The 26,373-nt window shown below is 38.5% G+C and overlaps 1 protein-coding gene across 1 annotated transcript in view; it reads right to left on the minus strand.

Moving 5' to 3' along the window:
* Positions 1–10,126: 10,126 nt before the first annotated feature.
* The window catches only part of LOC134309206 (dedicator of cytokinesis protein 2), a 235,737-nt gene continuing 219,490 nt past the window's right edge, over positions 10,127–26,373 (minus strand). The window contains exons 37-52 of the mRNA XM_062990847.1: positions 25,498–25,608; positions 25,108–25,197; positions 24,381–24,485; positions 22,689–22,830; positions 21,300–21,381; positions 21,105–21,189; positions 20,924–21,010; positions 20,622–20,798; positions 18,874–18,957; positions 18,646–18,783; positions 18,426–18,544; positions 14,618–14,714; positions 14,198–14,299; positions 13,469–13,571; positions 12,048–12,196; positions 10,127–10,365 (exon numbers count right to left, since the gene is read on the minus strand). Of these exons, the coding sequence (XP_062846917.1) occupies positions 10,297–10,365; positions 12,048–12,196; positions 13,469–13,571; positions 14,198–14,299; positions 14,618–14,714; positions 18,426–18,544; positions 18,646–18,783; positions 18,874–18,957; positions 20,622–20,798; positions 20,924–21,010; positions 21,105–21,189; positions 21,300–21,381; positions 22,689–22,830; positions 24,381–24,485; positions 25,108–25,197; positions 25,498–25,608 (1,740 nt within the window). The 3' untranslated portion in view covers positions 10,127–10,296. The remainder of the gene's footprint in view (positions 10,366–12,047; positions 12,197–13,468; positions 13,572–14,197; positions 14,300–14,617; positions 14,715–18,425; positions 18,545–18,645; positions 18,784–18,873; positions 18,958–20,621; positions 20,799–20,923; positions 21,011–21,104; positions 21,190–21,299; positions 21,382–22,688; positions 22,831–24,380; positions 24,486–25,107; positions 25,198–25,497; positions 25,609–26,373) is intronic.

The following is a 26,373-nucleotide window of genomic DNA, read 5'->3' on the forward strand; positions in this document are numbered from 1 at the left end:
GACAGGCACTGGCTATTAAACTCATAATGACCAATTATTATATCTCTCGTAGTCAATGCTGCAAACAGTGGTTCAGAAAGTTACTTAAGTACGGGGCAATATTTTCATTGTTTTCAAGGGGTCAAAATGTTTTCATAAGAAGAATAAAGATGTTGGTTGACTATGGTAGTGAATTAGTAAGACAGTAGCCATGTGGGAAGAGATTCGGGCTATAAATTGGAAGGCTGTAAGTTTGCATTCCGGTTCTAAACCATGCAGACACTGTTGAGCCCTGAACAAGGCCTTTAACCGTCTTGGTTTCAGATGAGCTGTACAATGACTGACCCTGCACTCTGACACCAGTTTTCATACAAATGCTGGGATATGCAAAAAAATAATTAAAACCTTTTGTACTGTACATGTGTATACTGTACTGTTTTATTAATCAGTGATGCCAATAAGTTACTGTATTTGAAAACACAAGTGTATTTGTGTTTGTAATTGTAAATACAAATATACAAAATAAGACTTATATACAAAGGATCTTCAAAAAGTTACCGCACTTTTGTATTTTTGCTGGAAACGGTGAGGGCAGGAGGAGTAGTAACTGGTCGTGTCTGAGAGACTGAGAGAGAGCCTATAGTCCGGATTTAGCGGCTTCTGATTTTTGGACTGCTCAAAGGCGCTTTAGGGGAAGAAGATTTTCATGTGATGATGATGTGAAAGCAGCGGTGCATCAGTGGCTACTCACTCAACCAAAATTTTTTTGCTGATGCCATTAAAAAGAAGAAGAAGAAGAAGATATACTTTATTTGTCATATATACATATACAGATGTACAGTACTTGTTTGGAAGCTGGGGTCAGAGCGCAGGGTCAGCCATCGTATGACACCAGCAGACAGGGTTAAGGGCCTTGCTGAAGGACCCAACAGTGGCTGCATAGAGGGCCTGGATTTAAACCGCCAATCTTCCGGTTGGCGGTTCAAAAAAGTTAGTATGACGCTGAGAAAAAATGCATCGGAAGGTGTCTATGTAGAAATGTGATGTAATTTGTTTTTGAAATTCTTAATAAATATTGGGTAGGGTAAAAATAGGGTATAATAACTGATGCAATTATGACCTGTGCTGGCTGATTGATGGCGCCTGCACAGAGTCAAGGAAAAATTTGTTGATCAGGGTGTGACTCTCGGTACACGAAGCTGACCCGCTACTGCAAACGGAGGGTCTCGCTCTCCTCATTCAGCAGTGGAAATCAGCATCAATAGAAAGGAAGCGTAATGCAATCGGGTAATTGAATACAACTAGATTGGGAGGAAAATTGGGAAAAAATGCAAAGTAAATATATTTGAAGTCTATTTCTTGAACATATAATAGGGATGTAGTTGGAATACTGATTAAATGTGTTTACATTTAATAAATAATGTATGAAACATGGAGTTAAATACATGCTGTAGTATATTTAAACTTTAATTCATTTAGTCCCATATTAAAAACAGTACAACTTCTGCATTGTTTTTGTACAATTGAAGTATAACAAGTTTAAAAATAGTTTATTTTCACACTCTTTAAGTGCATTGATCATTAGTGACAGCAAGTACACTAAAAGGCACTGTGGTATATCAAATATACTTGAGTCTTTTTTTCACCAGGGATAGTTAAACTATGTGCAGTGGATTACAATGTTGCCATGGAAACAAGAACAAATCACAATCCTTTGTTTGAGCTGCCAATGTAATTTAGAAGAGAGTGATAGGAAGATAATGTAGTATTATATTTATGTATTCTTGTTGTATAGTAAATCAATACTATTTACTTTTACATTAAAACATTGCCAGTGGGTCTTTTTTTAAAAACAGCAAACAGGATCCAACAATAATTCTGAGCTGAATTCTCATACAAACCTCAGTTCACACAACCCTAAGGCAAAGTAATGATGCCAGTGTGTTTTGTGCCCCTAAGCCGGGTTTTTATAATTACGGAAAACAAAACAGTTCCTGTCTACCCTGTCTAGCCAACTTTAGACATTTTCTGATTCTACACACACTTGTACATTTTATTGCTGCTATATAAATAACTAATACTAGGTTTGCCCCCCCCAACACACAAACACACACACACACACACACACACACACACACACCTATTACATTACTCTAGTGGATTAAGATCTGGTGACTTAGATGTGAACTTGTGCTGTTGTAGCCATTCAACCTAATTTTTTGAGTGCTCTGAAATCTTTTCTGCTCTCCATGGTTGTACAGAGTGGTTATTTAAATTACCACAGCCATTTGTCAGCTCTAAGCTATTTTTGTCTGACCAGTTTTATCAAGGTATTTTATATATACAACACTGCAAAACTTTTAAGTACTAGATGTTTTTCCTTTCCTTTTTCACACCATGTTAGAAACTGTTGTGTGTAAAAATCCTAGATCACCACTTTCTGGCATACAATGCCATGGTAAAGCTGTGCAGATTACATTTTGTTCTTATCTTTACTGTTTGATGAGAACATTAAATGAATCTTGTGACCTTGTGTTTGTGTGATTTTATGCATTGTGCTGCTGCCACAGGACTGTCTAATTAGATAATTATTAAAAACGCCCTTCCACCTGCATATTCATGTAAAGTGACTGGTAAAGTCTCTTATGACATTGTGCATACAGCCTAATATGAAAATGGTAGCTCTATGTTTCTTAGCAAATGCATGTTAGCTTTAATCTGTTCAGATTTTTACTTGTTTAATGATGGCGAGATGAGGAATATCAATGCGTGAGAAGTTACTATGACTAACTCTTTAACATCCTTGCATGACATTGACATGTTTTATATGTGATGTGTACACAGCTTGATTCATTTCATTTTTATCATCTGCTTTATCCTGATTAGGACTGCAGCTTGAACAGGTCCACTAGAAAACACTGGGCGTCAGGTAGGAATACATTTTACGTTACATTTTCAGCATTTAGCAGATGCCTTTATCCAAAGTGACTTACAGTACTGTGACAGTATACAGTCTAAGCAATTGAGGGTTAAGGGCCTTGCTCAAGGCCCCAACAGTGACAACCTGGCAGAGGTGGGGCTTGAACCAGCAACCTTCTGATTACTAGTCTAGTACTTTAACCGCTAGGCTAGAACTGCCCCTAGGAATATCCTGTACAGAGAGTCAATCCATCACAGGGCTTTGGCCAACACCTTCAGACACCTTCAGACACAGACAGTCACGTCTGTATGTAGACACCTGACCAGCCTATTGCACCAGCATTAAAAAGCCGTGTTAGTATAAAACTCTCCTCTTGTTTGTATGAACAAGCCTGACTGGCCGATAGCACAGCTGGGGATTTAAACCCTGGATCCCAGTGGTAGCAGGCTAGCGTAATTTACCACCATGCCACCGAGCACCTTATTATTATTATTATTATTATACAAAAAATATTGACATTTTTTTTTTAGATTTTATTTATGCATTTTCTCCCATTTGTTCCCAATGTTAGCGTAGTCAATTTGTCTTTCGCTGATGGGGGATCCCTGATTGCTGACGAGGTGGGTATATTGCTGCTCATGCCTCCTCTGACCCGCATGCAGCCCTTTGCAGAACCCTTTTTCACCCATGCACTCTACACAGGCGGCTCTCTATCTGCTAATCAGGGTCCTTACACAGCTTTTGAAGACCCCACCCATATAGTCCGGTCATCCCGCCACAGCAGAAACATGTCTGCTACAGGCACTGCCAATTATGCCCGCTAGATGGCGCCCAGCCGACCGGTGGCAACGCCGAGTTTCGAAACGAGGAGTTTAGAATCTCTGCGCTGGTGTGCTAGTGGAATATCCTTTTTTAATAGTTGTACAGATTGACTAAATGCATTATGCAGGAAATGAATCAAAAGGAATGCTTTAGGGACAATATAACTTATTTCCAGTTTGGACTTTCTCTGTCTGCTTCTTTGAAAGGTTGAGATAGCAGTATCTGAAAGGGAAAAAAGTGTTTAGGCTCATACTTCTGTTTGTTATTTTGTGTATGTGTGTGTGTTTTCTAAAAACACTGACCATTTTAAAGCTTTAGACAGTTGGATATTAAAAAAAGTAATGAATGCAGATTCAGGGCTCTCTCACATTGGCTGAGCATCGACACATTTGATGCAGGTGGTGCATTTTTGTGCATCGGGTTGGCTAATTGGAGCTAGATGGACAACCCTGATTAGACACCTTAATATAGCAGCACCAGTATCATTGTTCAGAGAAGATACCATAGCTTTCCTCTGTATCATCTGGATAAAAAAAAAATGCCTATTAAACAAAAATGTCTTTTTAAACTTCAAGAGTACATAAATGTGGTTACAGATTCAGATTAATACATTTTCTACTTAAGTACGAGGGATCTTCAAAAAGTTTCAGCACTTTTACATTTTGGTTGGAAACGGTGCGGGCAGGAGGAGTAGTAACTGGTTGTGTTCTCAATGTGGTTGTGGATTTAGCACCATCCGATTTCCACCTTTTTGGATGCGCAAAGAAGCTTTAGTGGGAAGAAGATTTTCATGTGATGAAAGCAGCGGTGCATCAGTGGCTACACGTTCAACCAAACGCCATTTTTTGCAGATGGCATTAAAAAGTTGGTACGATGCTGGGAGAAATGCATGGGAAGGTGACTATGTAGAAAAGTGTTTTGAAATTCTTAATAAATAGAGTTAAGGGATATTCCGCTAGCACACCAGCGCCGAGATTCTGAACTCCTCGGTTCAAAACCCGGCGATGTCGCCGGTCGGCTGGGTGCCATCCAGCAGGCATAATTGGCAGTACCTGCAAAAGACACGTTTCTGCTAGGGTGGGATGACCGGACTATGTGGGTGGGGTCTTCAAACGCTGTGTAAGGACCCTGATTGGCAGATGAGGCACCTGTGCAGAGTGCATAGGTGAAAAAGGGTTCCACTAAGGGCTGCGATAAATAAATAAAATAGAAAAAAAACAGTTAATAAACAGAAGTGTTGTGCTCCTCAAACCATCCTGAACCATTTTTGCTTTGTGGCAGGATGCATTATCCTGCTGAAAGAGGCCACAGCCATCAGGGAATACTTTTTTCATTAAAGGGTGTACCTGGTCTGCAACAATGCTTAGGTAGGTGGTACATGTCTAAGTAACATCCACATGGATGGCAGGACCCAAGGTTTCCCAGCAAAACATTGCCCAAAGCATCACACTGCCTCAGCCAGCTTACCTTCTTCCCATGGTGCCGTGTGTTCCCCAGGTAAGTGACGCACATGCACCCGGCCATCCACATGATGTAGAAGATAACGTGATTCATCAGACCAGGCCACCTTCTTCCACTGCTCCTTGGTCCAGTTCCGATGCTCACGTGCCCATTGTTGGCGCTTTCGGCGGTGGACAGGGGTCAACATGGGAAGAAGAGAAGCCAGCAACCCTGTCAAAGAATCTCTAATTAAATAGGTATTACTCTACCCCTACCCCATGTTCCTTGGTCCAATGTTGGTGGCATCGCAGGTGGGCATGATACAGATGTCCCCACCCACTGTCAAGCTATACTGAAGGTGTGTCTGTTACACACTATCCGCTGATGCAGTTAAGTAGTAAAAGTGAAACATTTGGAGTGGAAAGGAAGCAGCAGTGTACTGATGTAGAACAGCAGGGTTGTTGACAGGATCTCTCAGACTATCTTTTCCATATCCTGCCTCATCATCAGATAATACCTACTCTATACACACTACAGGACTCTCTCTCTGTCTCAGACAAGCACATACACACACAACAAGACAAAAACAACATGACATTTATATTAATCTGTATGTTTTGTAGATTTTTACTTGTTAAAATTATACACTCTGGTAAAAATTAACATGGTTAAATGCTAAAGTACTGTTTACATAATCCATCTGCTTACTACCCACATTAAACATAATATATAGAAACCTAGAGCTAGCTTTTATTTTTATTAAATCAGTAAGTAAACTCAGTAATGTGGTAACCACCTATGTACATTTACATGTACATCTGGCATTTAGCAGATGATCTTATCCAGAGTGACTTACAGAAGTGCTTCCAACAGTCCAAGGATACACATCTGCTGAAACAGAATAGGAAGACGATTTTTTAGAATTAAACAGAACATTAGTAAGTGTATGTTAGTTCTCAGCTTGAGTGCTTAGTAAAGAGGTGGGTCTTTAATCATCTTTTGAAGATGGTAAAAGACTCAGATGTTCTCACAGACAGGGGAAGTTTGTTCCACCACTTGGGTGCTAGTGCAGGAAAAGCCTTGATGCATGTCTTACTCTAGTTCTGGCTGGAGGATTAAGATGACTGAGACTTGTGGCTCAGAATTTACCTCACATACTGGTACATACTGTATATTGACTATAGCTACACCACCATGCAAATTAACTATTCTGGCTATACACTTACTGCCTTGGGCCCATTTGTTGCTATAAAACTTTCACACACCCCCTCCCTGTACCATATTTATCAGTGGAAGAGGGACCCTACAGGATGGCCACTGAGCAGATAATATTTGGATGGCTTATTCTCATGTCACTAACATGGTAAAGGCATGGTAGTGTGCTTTTATCTGGTATGAGCGGATCTGATTTTAAATACTGTTTGAACTTACTATCCTCTTTATAGGAAACACACACCTCGTTAGCACTTATTGTAGGTGTACAGTTACATTTTTTTCATGTGTTAATATTTCTCTACACTTTAGTGTATCAGCGAATGCGTTCAGATCACAAGCCACTGTTGGCTTAACTTTTTGTTGAAATACTATTCTCCCCAAATCATTACCAGTGGGGTTTATAAAAACTCCCAACAACACTGCAGCACCTACTTATACAAGTACAAAACACACTGCCATGTCAATGCCAAAAGTTGATGCCATTGGAGTACTGAGAATGGTCCACATAACATCTGGAGGTTTTATGGGTATCTCATTTAAATGATAAATGTGTTAAAGTGTGATGAGCAGATAAGCTACAGTCAGTAATTTTATACACATAAAATTCAGATGACACTTCTATACTGTAGATCAAAACATGTTTGTAACACACAGCTGCGCCTAATAAAATGCACAGTGAGTATACATTAAGTGTTTAGTTTACCTTTATTTTAACATTTATGTACATTATTTTATTAGTCAAGTCAAGTCAAGTCAACTTTATTTATATAGCGCTTTTTACAATAGACATTGTCTCAAAGCAACTTTACAAAATCCAGGACCAACAGATACAAAAACCCCTAGAGTTATTAAATTATTTGCATCAATTAATTTATTCAAATTTAATATATTCAAATATCAGTGCAATGCAACTAATGCAAACTCGACCTTATTCTCTGGCTCTACGATATAAACTGTCCATGCACATCTCATTAATCATTTCACATTATGTGTGTCAACCATTTTATTTGCTGCTTAATCCTATCATTAATCCACCATATACGGAACTACTGCTTATCACATAAACTCCTGCAGTAACAGTGAACGAGTCATATGCAGCTGGGTGAGAATTACAACACTGCCATCTAGAGATTAGGGAAGGAATAACTGAAACTAACGTGTTATTATTGTGATATAATTTAGATTTTTGTGTATAATCATGTACCAGTGATTTAAACATTGCATTGTTAATGTAATGAATGAGTGATAGGACAGTGAAAAGGGCCAAAAATCTAAGTTCATGAATTTCTGAACTTCAAGTAGCTTTATACAAAAGGTCAAATACATTGCCTGGCCAAAAAAAAAGGTCACACACTGTAATATTTCGTTGGACCGCCTTTAGCTTTGATTACGGCACGCATTCGCTGTGGCATCGTTTCCACAAGCTTCTGCAATGTCACAACATTTATTTCTGTCCAGAGTTGCATTAATTTTTCCCCAAGATCTTGTATTGATGATGGGAGATTTGGGCCACTGTGAGAAGTCTTCTCCAGCACATCCTAAAGATTCTCAATGGGGTTCAGGTCTGGACACTGTGGTGGCCAATCCATGTGTGAAAATGATGTCTCGTGCTCCCTGAACCACTCTTTCACAATTTGAGCCCGATGAATGCTGGCATTGTCATCTCGAAATATGCCTGTGCCATCAGGGAAGAAAAAATCCATTGATGGAATAACCTGGTGGTTCAATATATTCAGGTAGTCAGCTGACCTCATTCTTTGGGCACATAACATTGCTGAACCTAGACCTGACCAACTGCAGCAACCCCAGATCATAGCACTGCCCCCTCAGGCTTGTACGGTTCTTACCCTGATGCGCCCATCACTCTGGAACAGGGTAAATCTGGACTCATCAGACCACATGACCTTCTTCCATTGCTCCAGAGTCCAATCTTTATGCTCCTTAGCAAATTGAAGCCGTTTTTGCCATTTAGCCTCACTGACAAGTGGTTTTCTTAGGGCTACACAGCTGTTTAGTCCCAATCCATTGAGTTCCCTTCACATTGTGCATTTGGAAATGCTCTTACTTTCACTATTAAACATTTCCCTGAGTTCTACTGTAGTTTTTCTACCATTTGATTTCACCAAACGTTTAAGTGATCACCGATCACGATCATTCAAGATTTTTTTCCGACCACATTCCTTCCTCGAAGATGATGTTTCCCCACTGTCCTTTCTCTTTTTAATAATGTGTTGGACAGTTCTTAACCCAATTTTAGTAGTTTCAGCAATCTCCTTAGATGTTTTCTCTGCTTGATGCATGCCAATAATTTGACCCTTCTGAAGCAGATTAACATCTTTTCCATGACCACAGGATGTGTCTTTCAACATGGTTGTTTAACAAATGAGAAGCTACTCACTGCATCAGTTAGGGTTAAATAACTTGTTGCCAGCTGAAACATAATCACCCATGCAGTAATTATCCAATGGGAGGCTCTTACCTATTTGCTTAGTTAAATCCAGGTGGTGACCTTTTTTTTGGCCAGGCAGTGTAGAAGCAACATGCTTAGACTCTCTATTCGATCTGGGCTTGATATACTCACCATAAACTAATTGAAGTTTAAAGACTAAATGCTTCCAGTTGGCCACTGTACTAGAGAACTCACTGGACAACGTGGATACTCCTTTTAAGGTTACTGATTACTAGGATACTAATGGGGACAGTGGTAGCCTTGTGGGTAGGGATTTGGGCTATCAACTGAAATGTTGAGAGTTCAAATCCAAGCTCTGCCATTCAACCACTGTTGGGCCCTTGAGCAAGACACTTAACCCTCTCTGCTCCAGGGAGCTCTGACCCCAGGTTTCAAACAAGCTGGGATATGCATAGATATGACAAATAAAGATGTTCTATTTTATTCTAATCTCTCAGAGATTGCCTAAATAATGATTCCAAGGATTTAATGAATGTCAGTGCAATTGCTAAGTCGTATTTACATTATTAAATATATTAGTTTGTTTGTTTGTTTATTAGGATTTTAACCTCATGTTTGGTTACATTCATGACAGGAACGGTAGTTACTCATTACACAAGGTTCATTAGTTCACAAGGTTATATCGAACACGGTAATGGGCAATTTTGTATCTCCAATTCACCTCATTTGCATGTCTTTGGACTGTGGGAGGAAACCGGAGCAGCCGGAGGAAATCCATGCAGACACGGAGAAAACATGCAAACTCCACCTGGGTATCGAACCCAGGACCTTCTTGCTGTGAGGTGACAGTGCTACCCACTTAGCCACCGTGCCACCCCAAATATATTAGTAATCAGCAATTTTTATTTTTTTGGCCTTTAGGGAAAAAAAGCCCCAATACATCACAGATCCTCAACTTTATTTAAAAGTGGGGGGTTATTCATTTACTGTAGAATTATCCTTATTGATTGATGATTTAAACAATTCTTGGTGTGTCAAAAATTATGACACATGACTGCTTTAAAATTAATATTTTTAAGACTTTGTTACTGTATAAAATTAATAGTTACATATATGTTAGATGTAAGCCAAAGCTAATAAAACATACTTTTCCACTTACTAAGATGCCAATAATTATGGATAAATATATAATAAACACATTTTACCTTATAATAGTTTAACAATTTTATTAAAACTTACAACTCTTATAGTTTCTTAACTTCATCATATATCATATAACTTCATCATATATATTTTTTTACATAGAAATCACTGTGCATTAAAAAACAATGATGTGTTACAATGTAGGTATGTATGCAATTGATTTTTCTTTGGTCTCAAAAGTACAAACAAAGTACTATTACAAGTTCCGCTCAAAAATAATAATGATAGTCTTACAAAAGTAGATCATTTAACTTCCTTTTTATATAGAAATTACAGTATTTCCAAAATAATATATTAGGAAGGTAAATTAAAAATGAGTTGAAGTTTTCTCGCCAGCAGAGTCAGATCCTGGTTTTCCATCTTCAGGCTTGGAGCTCTGTAAAATAAAAGCATGTATCCATGTTGTATATGATAATAATAATTAATAATAATAATAATAATAATAATAATAATAATAATAATAATAATAATAAGCTTAAATAGCTAATTATAAGCTATTTATTACTATTATTTTAGTATAAGTAATAACAAGCAATTTATATAGCACTTGTTCAAAGAAGTTTCACAAAGTGCAGAACAAATGACAGCAACAAAATAACATTTCTGAAATAAACAATTAAAACCCAGAAATAAATAGCAATAAATAACATGTAAAAGTGCACATGCAACATTAAAAGGAGTAAAAGCAGTGTACATGTTAAAATGAATAAAACATGAATTAAAAGCTAATTTAAACAAGTGCGAATTAAACTTTCTCTTGTCATCCAGAGTCCTTAGGTCATCAAGAAGGGAGTTCCATAGATTAGGGCCATAATAAAAAAGGACGCCTTTCCGTTTACACTGATCAGGCATAACATTAAAACCACCTCCTTGTTTCTACACTCACTGTCCATTTTATCAGCTCTACTCACCATATAGAAGCATTTTGTAGTTCTACAATTACTGACTTTAGTTCATTTGTTTCTCTGCATGCTTTGTTAGCCCCCTTTCATGCTGTTCTTCAATGGTCAGGACCCCCACAGAGTAGGTATTATTTGGGTGGTGGATCATTCTTAGCACTGCAGTGACACTGACATGGTGGTGGTGTGTTAGTGTGTGTTGTGCTGGTATGAGTGGATCAGACACAGCAGTGCTGCTGGAGTTTTTAAATACCGTGTCCACTCACTGTCCACTCTATTAGACACTCCTACCTAGTTGGTCCACCTTGTAGATGTAAAGTCAGAGACGATCGCTCCTCTATTGCTGCTGTTTGAGTTGGTCATCTTCTAGACCTTCATCAGTGGTCACAGAACGCTGCCTATGCAGCGCTATTGGCTGGATATATTTTTGATAGGTGAACTATTCTCAGTCCAGCAGTGACAGTAAGGTGTTTAAAAACTCCATCAGCACTGCTGTCTGATCCACTCATACCAGCACAACACACACTAACACACCACCACCATGTCAGTGTCACTGCCGTGCTGAGACTGATCCACCACCCAAATAATACCTGCTCTGTAGTGGTCCTGTGGGGGTCCTGACCATTGAAGAACAGCATGAAAGGGGCTAACAAAGCATATAGAGAAAAAGATGGACTACAGTCAGTAATTGTAGAACTACAAAGTGCTCCTATATGGTAAGCGGAGCTGATAAAATGAACAGTGAGTGTAGAAACAAGGAGGTGGTTTTAATGTTATGGCTGATCGGTGTATATGCCGTGTGACCGGTACAGCCAGCATGTTCCTGTGGGTTGATCTGAGGTTTTCTGACAGGACATACCTGCTAACCATGCCACTGATGTACTGTAGAGCGAGACCGTGGGGTCAATTAAAAATTTGTAAAATATTTTAAAAATCAATTCTAAATAACACTAGTAAATAATGTAGCTGTCTGAGGGCAGGTTTGTATGTGTCAGGATTCTTGCTGCAACATTTTGCATAATCAAAAAAAAAAAAAGGGAAAGGAAATTTGATATCAGAAACACATAAAATTGCATAAACCAGATGGACCCATGGCTCAGTAAAGCTCAAACAAAAAAAGCAAAGCAAATATCACATTTGTAATGTGTGTTTAATTTACCAGAGATTTAAAGAGCAGGTTAATTACTCCTTTGGAGCGCCGATCACTAGTGCGGTCAGAGGGTACACACACAGACATGCTTTTACTGTCCCGCTTTGATCGCGATGACTCCGACTCCTCGCTCCCATTGGCTACTGTCAGAGCTAGACCTATTAGACATGTATGAAAAAGAGAAAATTTGTATAATTAAATAAATAAATAAATAAATAGAAACCTGCAGAACCAGGTGTCACTTGTAGGAACCCCAGTGTAGTTCTGGCAATTCTATCTTTTGACCACCAGATAGAGCCAGACACTTTACTCTCATGGCTCATGCCGTGTTACTGCTGTAATATAGGCAAAATTGTAGCAACACAATGAACATGTACTGTATTCAATTACTTTTACTATGAATATTACTTTTTTCTTCGTTTGTACATTGTGTTATTCAAAAAGTTTTTTTTGTTCAGTATCAAAAGCATCTGATCAAGGTAAAATGAACTGATAGAAATATTACAAAATTTGTTGTGCTGAATGTATATTTTGACCCAGCAGATTATGACATGATATTGTTTGTTTATTGGGGTTTTAACTTCATGTTTTACACTTTGGTTATATTCATGACAGGAACAATAGTTACTCATTACACACAAGGTTCATCAGTTCACAAGGTTATATCGAACACAGTCTTAGGCAATTTAGTGTCTCCAATTCACCTCACTTGCACGTCTTTGGACTGTGGGAGGAAACCGGAGCACCCGGAGGAAACCCACACGGACACGGGGAGAACATGCAAACTCCATACAGAAAGGACCCGGACCGCCCCACCTGGGGATCGAACCCAGGACCTTCTTGCTGTGAGGTGACAGTGCTACCCACTTAGCCACCATGCCGCCCTTATGACATGTTTAAGAATGTACATGTTTTGCTTCGTTAAAAAGAAATGTGTGTTTTAATCATTCAGTCAAGAAAAGAACAGTTGCAGGGATCTCAAGACTTTCAATGTAGGCAGCTGCTGTCCTCAACAAGCATATACAAGCTTTTGAGTCAGCTGTAGCTAGATACAAGCATATGATTTATTACCCTTTTTTTTCTTCACCTACTCACTTTCTAAACCACTTATTCTAATTAGGGTCGTGGGAAGGGGAGGTGCTGGAGCCTATCCCAGATTTTGATGGGAGCAAGGCACACAGCAACACTCTGGACAGGGTGCCAGTCAGACATACACACAAACACATTCACACCTTAACACACACGCAGTCTGACTGCATGTCTTTGGACTGTGGAAGGAAACCGGAGCTCCCAGAGGAAAACCACTATTATGTTTATTTCAATTTACTGTACATTAACTGCCTGATTTAATTGTCTGGTACTTCTAATTTTGTAACGTTAATACTAATTTACTAATGAGTATGTGTGTGTGTGTGTGTGTGTTTGTATACCTGTGATAGTAGGCAGTGATCTGGAGTTAATACTGGCCAGGCTGGACACTTCAGCAGGTTCTGATAGGTTTGTATCACTGCGGAACTCTTGCTTTTTTGACAGCTGGGGATGACACAGTGTAAAATAAAGACACTTAATGGAGTGTTATTTTAAGTGGCTGTAAATGTACGCTGCTTATTCCAGCTGTTAATGTTTTATTGTGTTACATTTGAATCTGTCTCTAAAGCACATTTTAATATTTTTGATACACTTTATGCCTTGAAGCATATACAGTATATGTGTAAATCACACAAAATATTTAGCTGTTTCCATGTACCAAAACTTTTGCACAGTCAGTTATGTTTCTAATTGTATAGAATCTGGAATGCTTTCTAAAAGTTCACCATTTCAACATTTACAATAATGATGGGTCCCTGCTGAGTCTGCTTTCTATCAGGGTTTCTTCCTGTAATTTTAAGGATGTTTTTCCTTGCCACTGTAGCCCTTGGCTTGCTCAACAGGGGTTTTTGGTCTGTTGGTCCTGGATTCTGTAAAGTTGCTTTGAGACAATGTCTATTTTAAAAAGCGCAATACAAATAAATTTGACTTGATTGACTTTAATGTTTTCCTCTGTGTCAATTTCCTCCTGCATTTCAAAACATGGAAAATTACTAGGAAAATCAGGCAACTATAAATTATAACTGCACCTATACAGGTCAGGTCAGTAACACTATTCTACTTTAACTAACCCGCTTGAGGTCCAGTGTGTTGTTTCGCTCTTTCTCTTCACTGATAAAAATCATGCTGCTTCTTCCTTGCTTCTTCTTCTTTTTTGACTTTCTTAGCTTTACCTGTGATAGTAAGAGGATTGAGATGATGATAGTAAAGTGTAACACCAGTCAACTTTAAATAAAACAGAACAAAATTAAATAATATAGAATTGATCACAATCCATAATTTAAATCACTTTTAATTTAACCCTTGTGTGGTGTTTGGGTCCATGGGACCCGTTTTCAAAATAAGACAGACAGAAAAACACAGACAGACAGGCAGAGACAGACAGGAAGACAGGCAGTCAGAGAGAGAGACAGACATACAGAAAGACCACACAAGGGTTAAAACAAGTCAAGTTACTGGTGTTCCTACTGATTAATCTCCTAAATTCTCACCTCCACCTCATTGCCACTCTCGTCAATTACGCTGATGCTCCCACTGGAGCGGGGCAGGGTGGTTGGTGTGAGTGGTATTGCTGAGTCAGAGGAGACACTAGAGTGAAACAGAGAGATGTTAATCTAATGTTGGAGCTGGAGACATAATAAAATGGACCATAAAATTGTATAAAATCAATCACAACAATAAAAATGTTCACATTTACTTTGGCATGTCACTCTGTTTGCAACCAACTGTTATTTTAACTATAATCATATCATTGTATTTTCATGTTTTACCACCACTTTATCCTGGTCATGGTTATGGTGGGTACAGTTTTCTAGAACAGGACAGGACACCAATTCATCATGGAGCCTTGACCATATAGCCAATTATGTATGTATGTAGATATTTGGTTGTCTAATATCACTAGGAATTTGAACCCTGGATACCAGCAGTAGTGAGCCAGCATAATTTACTGCTGCACCACCCGAACGCCTTACTATAATCATACTTTATAGTAATGTACCTACTGTATATAAGTGGGTGATTCGTTGCATCCACTCTATGAGTTTGAGTGTTACCTCATTTTAGTAATAGTTTTACTTCATTCTTACTCCTCTCAGCTATAGGAATGCATACTTGTTACTAATTACTGGTAATTGTTTTGTGATTTTAATGCCCTGATCTAAAGCGTACTGGGACTTCAGTAAATTTTAGATTGCAATCATACCACAGACTTTATCGGTGCAATTATTTGGATAACAGTTTGTGTACTTCAACTGCTACTGTGTATTAACTACAGCAGAACAGCTAATCTGATACAGCACAGAAGAGCAACTCATCATCTGCTGCTCAACAGTGAATAAAGCACAACTGTTTTAATGGTGCAAATTACACTGTTCACTTCGGTAACTATAATTAAGTTTTATTCCATCTTAAAGTAAATTAACAAACAAAAATGAAGATTCCAGATGTCAGATGCTATCAGGTATACATGAATTTACTGCTGCCTGTTATAAAGTTCAGTGATTGATTATAGCAAGTGCAAAATGCTGCAGTTAAATCCTGATTGAAACAAATGGCAGCAACACTTTCTAAAGTGCACTGCTATGTTCAAGTTTCCAAATCAATTCAATCTGATGCAGTAAAGCTCTTACTTTAATTGAGTAGTGAGTACATTACAGATTGTGTTTAGCATACGCCCGGAGCGGTGCTTTTGGATCCTCCACTGCCAACCTGCTGCACTGTACTGCTGTACTGCACTGTTCATAATCTAAATGACTACAGAGGCAGCTAAACAAAACTCTACATAACAAAAGCAGGCTTTATAGATACAGTAGACCCTTGACTTACGAATTTAATTGGTTCCGAAGGGCTGTTCTTAAGTCAAAATGTTTGTTAGTTAAACCTATTTTTCCCATAAGAAATAATGTAAATAGAATTAATCTGTGCCAGACCTCCCAAACCCCCCAAACCCCCCTTACCTAACCCTTCTAATGTCTTAAATTGTCTTTTTTGTAATAAATACAAGTATATTTTCCCTTAATCTTAAATTATAGAATAGACTTACCTGTAATAAACAATAATAAACAACAATTCACAGTAGTACTGTACATAAAAAACACATTCAGTACAGTGCACGTGCTGTACCATACACCATAATACATTTTCTTTTTTTATAAAATGTATCTACCAGAAACAATAACTCTCATATTTCTCTATTATTTCCTTCTTTATTTCAATAGTGTTGTATTTTGTACACCGTCCGCTGTCCGAATGTTCGCTCACTGTATATACGGTATATAGAGAGAGAGAGACAGTTGGAGTGAACTTGTTCGTGACCTCGCGTGTTTCTTGAATTTCGGTTCGTAATCCGAAATTAGTTCGTACATTAAGTTGAAACAGATCGCTCATAACCCGAAATGTTCATATGGTAAACCATTCGTAACCCAAGGGTCCACTGTACAGTATATTTACAGATAAAATATCCCAAAATGTATCAAAGAAATTAACTGTTTCTAATAGTAAAAATAAAAGGTTAATGACAAAGTTTCTGTATTATTTTATTTAAAATTCAATTTATAATATATAATACATTTACTTTGTATTTAAATTATAACATAACTACCTTTTTATGAGGTATTTGATAACTATTTGTAAAAGGGTATTAGAGTTTTCTGTTTATAGTAATTCTAACTGTTAATAAGTGTTTATTAATGTGTCTTTATTGTAAAGGTGGGAAAAGTCTCAAAAAATAAGGAAACAAAATGTATATGATGAAGCACAGCCAGCCTTGGCCTACAGCAGGGGTTTTCAACCTTTTTGGACATGCGCCCCCTTCCGTGTGCCGACATTTAACTTAAACACCCCAACCCCCTCCAAAAAAATCATCCCTTACCAAGAAACCATTGCGAAAGCTCTTGACAAGCTAAAATAATATAATTAACGTTGTGCACATCATACAAATGATGCAATTTTGCTGATTTAAATATTTACTTCAAAAAGATAATACAACCCTGTCTTATTTAATGTGACGGCCTGTGTCTGCGAGCACATCATTGAAATTTGGTGTTTAATATCAGTTACAGCTAGTCGTAAATCGTAAGCGGTACTTGCTTTTGATGTAGATACAGAAAACGTTACTTCACAGAGCCAAGTAGAGGCAAAAGAACATCCATCGCTAAGTTCGCCAGTTCAGGATACTCTGCTTTGACTGACAGCCAAAACTTTTGATGTAGACAGCTTATCGGCATTGATGCTATCGGAATGGACAGCCTCGCTAGTGGAGTCCTTGGCTGAAACAACGCAGTGGTTGCTTTTGTCACAGATTTATCTTCACTGTTAGCCCTATTTTTAAGTTTTGCTAGCCAACGGTCCTTTTTTACAGACTGGATAACATTTGACATGCATGTGTGCATGGTCAGCAAGACTAATCAAATATGTCTCTTGTGGGTGAAAAATGAATTGCTTTAGTTTTGAAAGTGAAAAAAATCTCGTAATGTCACGCCCCCCTGGACAAGTACTTGCACCCCACAGATTGAAAACCCCAGGCCAACAGAATATATTGATTCTTTTGCATTAGTGTATATACAAATTTTATCCAAATATCCATTTTTATGCACCTATGTATTTCAAATGTTGAACAAAATGACCAAAATTGCACTGTATGTGATTGATTTTCTTTCATGAGAGGCTTGATTAACACCAGTCCAGACTACATGATCACTTTCCAATCTGTTTGTATGTATTTTTGTTATATATATATATATATATATATATATATATATATATACTGTGTATATATATAGTTTATGCATTTTCTCCCTTTTTTCTCCCTTTTAGAGCATCCAATTGCCCGATTGCATCATGCTTCCTCTCCACCAATGCCGATCCCTGCTCTGATTGAGGAGAACAACACTAACCCACACCCCCTCTGACACGTGGGCAGCATGCAGTATGCATATTATCACCTACACTTTGACGAGTGCAGTGCAGCTCAGCGTTGTGTACGGAGAGACACACCCTGAGAGCACTCTTTTCTCATCTCTGTGCAGGCGCCATCAATCAGCCAGCAGATGTCGTAACTCTGCTGTTACGACATCTGGTAACTGCACCAGTCCTGAGATAGAGACCCCATCCGGCTTAGTCCCACCCATATCTGAACAACAGGCCAATCATTGTTCATGTGGCCACTCAGCCTAGCTGGCAGGCAGAGCTGAGATTCGATACAATGTATTCGAGATCCCAGCTCTGGTTCCAGTGTGTGTTTTTACCGCTGCACCACCTGAGCGGCTGTTTGTGTGTATTTAATCCATGTGTGTTTACCTGTCTGGGTGTGCCTTAGTTGGGGTTCCACATTCCGATCCAGCCAATGAGCAGATGGATTGACGAACTGAGCGCAGAACAGAGCGTGGTCGAGTGGACCTTCTCTCATCCATGTCAGGCTGGCTCAGAGAAATAATACAAACAATAAATAAATTCAGGAAAAAGAGGAAATCTCTCATTTTCTATTCTTAAACTCAGTCACTCAGTCAGTATGTCTCACCAGGTCTTTGACCCCATACTCTTTCTCCACTTTTTTCTTCAGCTGTTTGAAGCACTCCTCCATGCGCTCATGGAAAGGTCGAAGGTCATCTGTCACCCTCTTGCCGTGGAGAGCGATCCCTCGGCCAAGCAGGGGGATCTTCAGGGTGAACAGGTACAACAATTCAGTAAGGAAGAGCTGTCAGAAAATGCTGTGTGTTTGAATTGTAATGTGTATCCTTTAGTGTACCTGCCAAGCAATTAAATCCTTGAGGCGGAACAGCTTTTCTTTATCCTCCGGATGCTCTTGCGTGTACTCTTCAGTGAAAAATGCCTAAAAATAACAAATCAAAAGGGTGATTAAGAACAATCATGACTGCAAGGTTGTAAGAATTTACACAACAGATGGGTGGTAAATTAAAACCCAAACAAAAGTTTAATGATGATGATGATGAAAAGTGCTACCTACTGTCAGTATAAAATCTACCATGTGTATTTAATTAGTCTATGATAAAGGCAGGTTAATAAAATGTACATAGGTTTATACTCATTAATCCATTCAGTGATCTTGTAAGCCCTGTGGATAGAGGGATCCACAAGTAATCACAATTATCCAGAAGTGATCACTTCCATCAAATTTCCACATCAATCAAACTTTATAGTTTAGGCATTTAGGTCACATTTTAATCCAAATTAAGCTGCAGCTAATGCAGGACACAATCCCAGCAACTGAGGGTTAAGAGTCTTGCTCAAGGGTCCAACAGTGGCAGCTTAGTATGGGCTTAAACCTTCAACTTTCTGATTATTAGTGATTATCAACAGTAGATAAGCGGCACACACTGCAATAGCAAAATTCTCCCCAAAGCATTACATTTCGCTTGTCCCAACTTTTTCAGAATGTGGGGTAGGAATCAAGTTAGGAATTAGTGTATATTTACAAATAATAATAAAGATGATAAGGTAAATAAAAATCTTTGTGTAAGAGACAATTCACTGCTTTGTTTTTACCTACTGTCCGAACTTTTTAAAAACACATTTAAATTGTGTTTGTTATTTTTAACATGAAAACTGAACACATGCTTGTTAATAGTTGCAACCATGTCAAAGTCTGTTGGTTTGTTATAGTAAAGGGTATGCACCACTTGTTATCTTTTGTTTGGGGTGGCACAGTGGCTCAGTGGGTAGCACTGTCACCTCACAGCAAGAAGGTCCTGTGTTCGATTCCCAGGTGGGGCGGTCTGGGTAATTTCTGTGTGGTTTGCATGTTCTCTCCGTGTCTGCATCGGTTTCCTCGCATAGTCCAAAGACATGTATATAACGTGTGCAGCCTTTTTTTATAAGCTGTACAGGAGTGAACAAGTATCCGGAGGTTTTTTTTTTTTGTGGCTGAATTCAGTCTGTCCTGTAGACACAATGTAAGTGAGGTGAATTGGAGATACAAAATTGTCCATGACTGTGTTGAACTGATGAACCTTGTGTAACCAGTAACTACCTGTCCTGTCATAAATGTAACCAAAGTGTGTAACATGATGGTAAAATCCTAATAAATACATTTCTTTTGTTTAATATATTTAGCTTGTATCCCAGATAATGTGATCATAGCATTTTATTAATAGAAAATCTAAAGAATGATGACTTTTACATAATTATTTTTATTTATTAGGATTTTAACATCATGTTTTACATACTTTGGTTACATTCATGACAGGACAGGCAGCTACTGGTTACATAAGATTTATTAGTTCAACACAGTCATGGACTATTTGTATCTCCAATTCACCTCACTTGCACGTCTTTGGACTGTGGGAGGAAACTGGAGCTCCCGGAGGAAATCCACGCAGACACAGGGAAAGCATGCAAACTCCACACAAAAAGGACCTGGACTGCTCCACCTGGCAATCAAACCCAGGAACTTCTTGCTGTGAGGAGACAGCGTGCCCCCGTATTTTACATAATAAACTGAAAAAGTAAGTAAAAAGAAAGGTAAAACATACACACCTTTTCATACTTTGCAAAACCGCCCATGACAGCAGGATCTACGATGCCATTGAGGAGCATGGAAAGGGGGTTTATAGGTAAAGTCTCATCGCACTGGTACAGGTTTATCATGGTTAGGATCTTCTCGTTGGTGTTTCCCATAGTCTCTATAGCATTCTCCAGTGGACTAACTGTTGTCTGTAAACAACACATGGGAAATATTATATACTAAAACTCAATACTACTTTTACTTATTTGCAGCAATCAATTTACAGCTTTACAGTAATGCATTATTTTTTAATCTCATAGAGTTTACTACTTACATGAGTCATGTTTGTGGCCTCGAACCAGCGCAGGATTCCCGGCAGCTTATACGCAGTATAGAAAGTGGTGCGTTCAATCCACATAGACTGCAAAGAAAGACAGATTAAGGTCATAGGTTATTTACATGTATGTGTTATATAAGTGTACATGTATAAAAATACATACAATACAACTACTCACAGCAAATTCATTGTCAGGATCCACCTTACCCTTCCTCACAGGTCGAGAGTACTGAAATCGTTGGACGTAGTTTGATTTGTAGAAGCTGTAAAAAATTAAGACCAATTTTAAAGTGTGAAAGAACAAGAGCAAATCTGATTAGTTGCAATAGTAAAAAGAAAAAAAATGGTGCATTTAGAGTAATGATATCCATACTTGATAATCTGATCAGGAACAGGCTTGTTCATCAGACGGGGAGGGATTTCCAGGACTGGCTGGACAGTAAAGCACTGGATGTCTGAAAACACCATGCTAAGAAAAGGATACTTATTACTATATACTAGATTATTATTATGAGCATATTATCCAGGGTAAGAACCTTAAACACAAGATCATGGATATATACCCCACCCCATCTATAGACAGGCGGTGGCTAAGTGGGTAGCACTGTCGCCTCACAGCAAAAAGGTCCTGGGTCCTGGGTTCGATCCCCTGGGTCCTTTCTGTGTGGAGTTTGCATGTTCTCCCCGTGTGTGCGTGGGTTTACTCTGGGTGCTCCGGTTTACTCCCACAGTCCAAAGACATGCAAGTGAGGTGAATTAGACACAATAAATTGTCCATGACTGTGTTTGATATAACCTTGTGTAAACTGATGAACCTTGTGTAATGAGTAACTACCGTTCCTGTCATGAATGTAACCAAAGTGTAAAACATGACGTTAAAATCCTAATAAACAAACAAACAAAACCATCTATAGACAAAGGCACAGAGCTTGGAAGTTCAAGGTCATAAGGATTTGTGGTGATCATAGATGTTGTGATCTCTCGTGCGATCACTCAGGTTTGTTGATGGTGTGGAAGGTGGGCTAATGTCCTGTGAAAGCCCTCATGGCTGTGTTACTCCCTAGTTTTTATTTTAAATTATGCTGTTAATGTAATTATGTTTAGCTATAGAGTTCTATTTACAGCATTTAGCAGAAACTCTTATCCAAAGCGATTAACAGAAGTGCTTGCTAGTAAACATTTCCTCATTCTAATTATAATAGACAGCAATGTTGGCTTTGCAGACAACCATTGTTTTAAACTGATTGTGGGTACAGGCAGCCAGTAAAGAAAACGAAGCAGTGGGGTGATGTGGCCATGTTTGAGTTGAAAGTTGATTGGAAGACGGACAGCTGCATTTTGACAGTGGACATGAAAATGGTGTAATCATGTTGTAACCCAACTTTAGGTCATACAGACTAGCAGTAGGTTTTAAGATCAGCAATATTATGTAGGGGTTGGATAACATAACATGGCAGTAATTTTTACTCTGTTTAATTGCTGTGCCATTCTACTAATTAAGACTTAATTTAAACTAAAATCTAACTCTGCAGAAAAGTTAAGAGTTGTAAATCATTATTTTCTTCAGGGGGTTGAGTAATTTGAATTGCAACTGTTCTTATAAATGTGCATATAAATGTTTCTAGGAAGCCAATTTAGCCACAGCATAAGTAGTGTATACTGCAAAGATACTTTATGCACATCAAAACCTCCAGCCAAAGTAGGTTCAGAAATTGTTAAAATGGAAAATCATGCATGCATTTACATTGTCTTTAAAAGATACATTGCACGGGGGAGTTCTTAATGTCGTCTCCAGGCATGGTGGTGATATTAAGTCTGACAGCGCTGGGAAACTGGCTCATCAGCTGGCTCTGGAAATCCTCTCTACGCTCGTATTCCTTCCCACGATGAATGAACACCTTGTTCTACATAATAGGCACATCACAAAGTAAACATATTGAATTGAAATGATTACAGACAAAGTACAACCCCAAATCAGACAAAGTTGGGACAACATGGAAAATGCAAAAAAATAAAAAAACTGTTTCTTACATTTACTTTGACTTTTATTAGATTGCAGACAGGATGAACCTGAGATATTTCATGTTTTATCTGCTCAACTTCATTTCATTTATTAATAAACATCCATTCCTGCAATTCAGGCCTGCAACACATTCCAAAATAAGTTGGGACAGTAAAGCGTTTACCACTTTGTAATGTTGCTATTCCTTTTTTCCACACTTAAAAGACTTAAAAGGATACCAAACAATTTAGTGTTTCAGCTTTTATTTTGTCTCATTCTTCCTGCAAACACGTCTTAAGATGTGCAACAGTACGGGATCGTCGTTGTTGCATTTTTCATTTCAAAATTATCCACACATTCTCTATTGGGGACAGGTCAGGACTGCAGGCAGGCCAGTCCAGTACTCGTACCCTCTTCTTCCGCAGCCATGCCTTTGTAATGTGTGCAGCATGTGGTTTTTAAAAAATGCATGGACGTCCCTGGAAAAGATGACGTCTTGAAGGAGCACATGTTGCTTTAAGATCTTAATGTACTTTTCTGCATTAATGCTGCCATCACAGAAGTGTAAATGACCTTTGCCAAGGGCACTGACACAGCCCCATACCATGACAGACCCTGGCTTTTGGACTTGTTGCTGATAACAGTCTGGATGGTTTTTTTCGTCTTTGGTCCGGAGCACACAGCGTCCATTTGTAAAAAAAAAAAAAAATTACCTGGAATGCTGATTCATCAGACCACAATACATGTTTCCACTGTGTGTTGGTCCATCCTAAATGCCTCCGAGCACAGAGAAGTCGACGCGCTTCTGGACATGGTTAACATAAGGCTTCTTTTTTGCACAGTGAAGCTTAAGTGGCATTTGTGCATGTAACTCTGTATTGTAGTGCTTGACAAAGGTTTACCAAAGTAATCCCTCACCCATGTGGTCATATCAGCTATTGTTGAGTGGCGGCTCTTGATGCAGTGCTGTCTTTCTTTGAGGTACATTGTTTTTAAACATTTCAATAATTTTCTCATGTATTTGTTGACAAACTGGAGATCCTCTGGTCATCTTTGCTCATCAGAGACTCAGCCTTTCCTGGATACTGCTTTTGTAAATTACCAAACCATGATTACAATCACCTGTTGACATCACCTGTTTGGAATCGCATCATTATTCAGTTTTCTCACCTCATTACTAGCCCTTAATTGCCCCTGTCCCAATTTTTTTGGGAATGTGTTTCAGGCCTGAAATGCAGGAATGGATGTTTATTAACAAATGAAATGAAGTTGAGCAGACAAAACATGAATCTCAGGTTCAAACTGTCTGCAATCAAATAAGAAAACTAGGAACACTGCATTTTTATTTTTTTGCATTTTCCTTACTGTCCCAACTTTTTGTGATTTGGGGTTGTAGAGTCTTCCATGAAATATTCTGAATTTCTAAAGAAACATGAATTTATGAATACTGACTCGTAGGAACTGGGGAAAGCCACAGCCATAGTATCCCACAGCAAAGTAGTCTGGTTTTGGTCGAAGAATCTTCATGATATTCTCATAGAATTTTGCCTGTTGTTTCTGAAGAATTAAACAGCAGTTAATAACAAATTAGAAAGAAACAAACATCTTAACAAAATAGTGAAATTTCTGCCAAAGCTTGGAAAATCATATTTATTAGAATAATGCTTAATCCTGTGAGTTAATAATAGTTTTTGTCAATTTCATATTTAAAGAGCCTGAGCAGGTAGTGCTGGTACCACATAGCACCAGGGCCCTGGGACCCTGGGTTTAAACTTTACCTCACTCACAGTCTGTGAGGAGCTCTAAATCTTATCCCTGTGTCTGTGTGAGCTTGCTTTAAGTATTCTGATTTCTTTCCACCCTTTAAAACAATCCAATAGAAGAACTGGCTAGAATAAATGACCCCTAGATGTTAGTAAGAGAGTAGATGGCCGTGTTTGTTGTTGCTAAATTGCTGTCCTGAGTACGCTTTGGACTAGGGAACCTATTGTAAACCTGATCCAGATATGGCTGTCATTGATAGTTTTTTTTGTTCACTTCAAAGAACATTTATTAGACAAAACATCAAAGATTTAATGGTAAGCAAATCTGTGAAGTAATGGCTGCACATTACGTTGCAGAGATTTAAAATGATTACATAACACCATATGGAGATAAAAAGAAAGATTTTTATATATACCAGGCTCTGCCCAAGTAGTTCATAGTCGAAGACCTCCATCTCGTACTGCTCTGCAAGCTCTTTACACAATGCAATGGCTTCCTCCCACATCTACAGAACAAACATACAGAACATACAAAGCACACATAAACACGTACACATTTGTCATAACATAATATGTATTTTAAATTTAAGGTGTATTACATACATACTATTGCGTTGAAACTAAACTAAATGGTCTAGTTTAATTACTCATCCATCCTTAAGCAGTGAACTTAAAAGATGAGGTCAGGAACATGTCGGCTTAATCTTAATTAATGCAGTAAAGTGTGATTGTGCACAGTGCAGCTCATAGCTTTGAACTTAATTCAGAAGTGTCATAGAAACAGGTTAGTATTAAATGTTGCAAACCTTGCCCTTGTCAAAGTAGCTGATGATGGTGTCATAGAGTGTTTCTTTAAGCTGTCTCTGTGACTGGGGACTCCGATAATCCAGCTGAGGAGCACACTGCTCATCTGACCACTGTAATAACAGAGTGTGTGTTTGGGAGATAATGCAGTTAGATACAACATAACAGAAATTAATCAGAGAGAGAAAGAAGGATGAGGGTCAATTATATGAAGACGAAAACATGAACCGCAGTAAAAGTAATTACACAGTATGGAATCAAATTAAATGAACAATATAAATAGATGGGGTAATCAGGACCAGAATTCCGGGGGGGATCTGTCTTTGATGATCTGTCTTTAGAAAAACAAACTTATTCTAATATGTGTCATTAAAAAAGGAAATACAGAAAAAAATATAGTAAGAGCACCCCACTTCAATATCTTATGTGATTTTTGATAATTCTCTTGAAGTCTACAATGTGAACTGCAGAACTTCAGAGTCTCTGATTTATTAAGACACCCCCCCCCCCACACACACACATAAAATTGAAATTGAAAACAAAAAGCTTCCACGTCCCAAACAGTCATTCAGTATGGCCCAGTTGGCTGTGTAGGGAGCTTAAAAGTTTTAACACTGAAAGAGACAAGCTGAGTCCAGCTGCCGTAGATTGATGATAAAAGCACTATTAAATAAAAAAAACTGTTGACTGAAGGTTGACTGTTGACTGTTCTTGATGAGGACAGAGTTCCTCCGCCCCCCAAATTTGCGGACGATGCTACTCTGCCACAGTCAGTTTAGCCGAGTATGTCACTCCGCTCCAGACTGTTCCAGCCGAGAACATTGCTTCACTCTTGTCTGTTCTTGATGAGGATGTAAATCCTCCTTCACCACTCTCTT

Source organism: Trichomycterus rosablanca, chromosome 1 (assembly GCF_030014385.1).
Source record: "Trichomycterus rosablanca isolate fTriRos1 chromosome 1, fTriRos1.hap1, whole genome shotgun sequence".
In the NCBI taxonomy this organism is placed as follows: domain Eukaryota; kingdom Metazoa; phylum Chordata; class Actinopteri; order Siluriformes; family Trichomycteridae; genus Trichomycterus; species Trichomycterus rosablanca.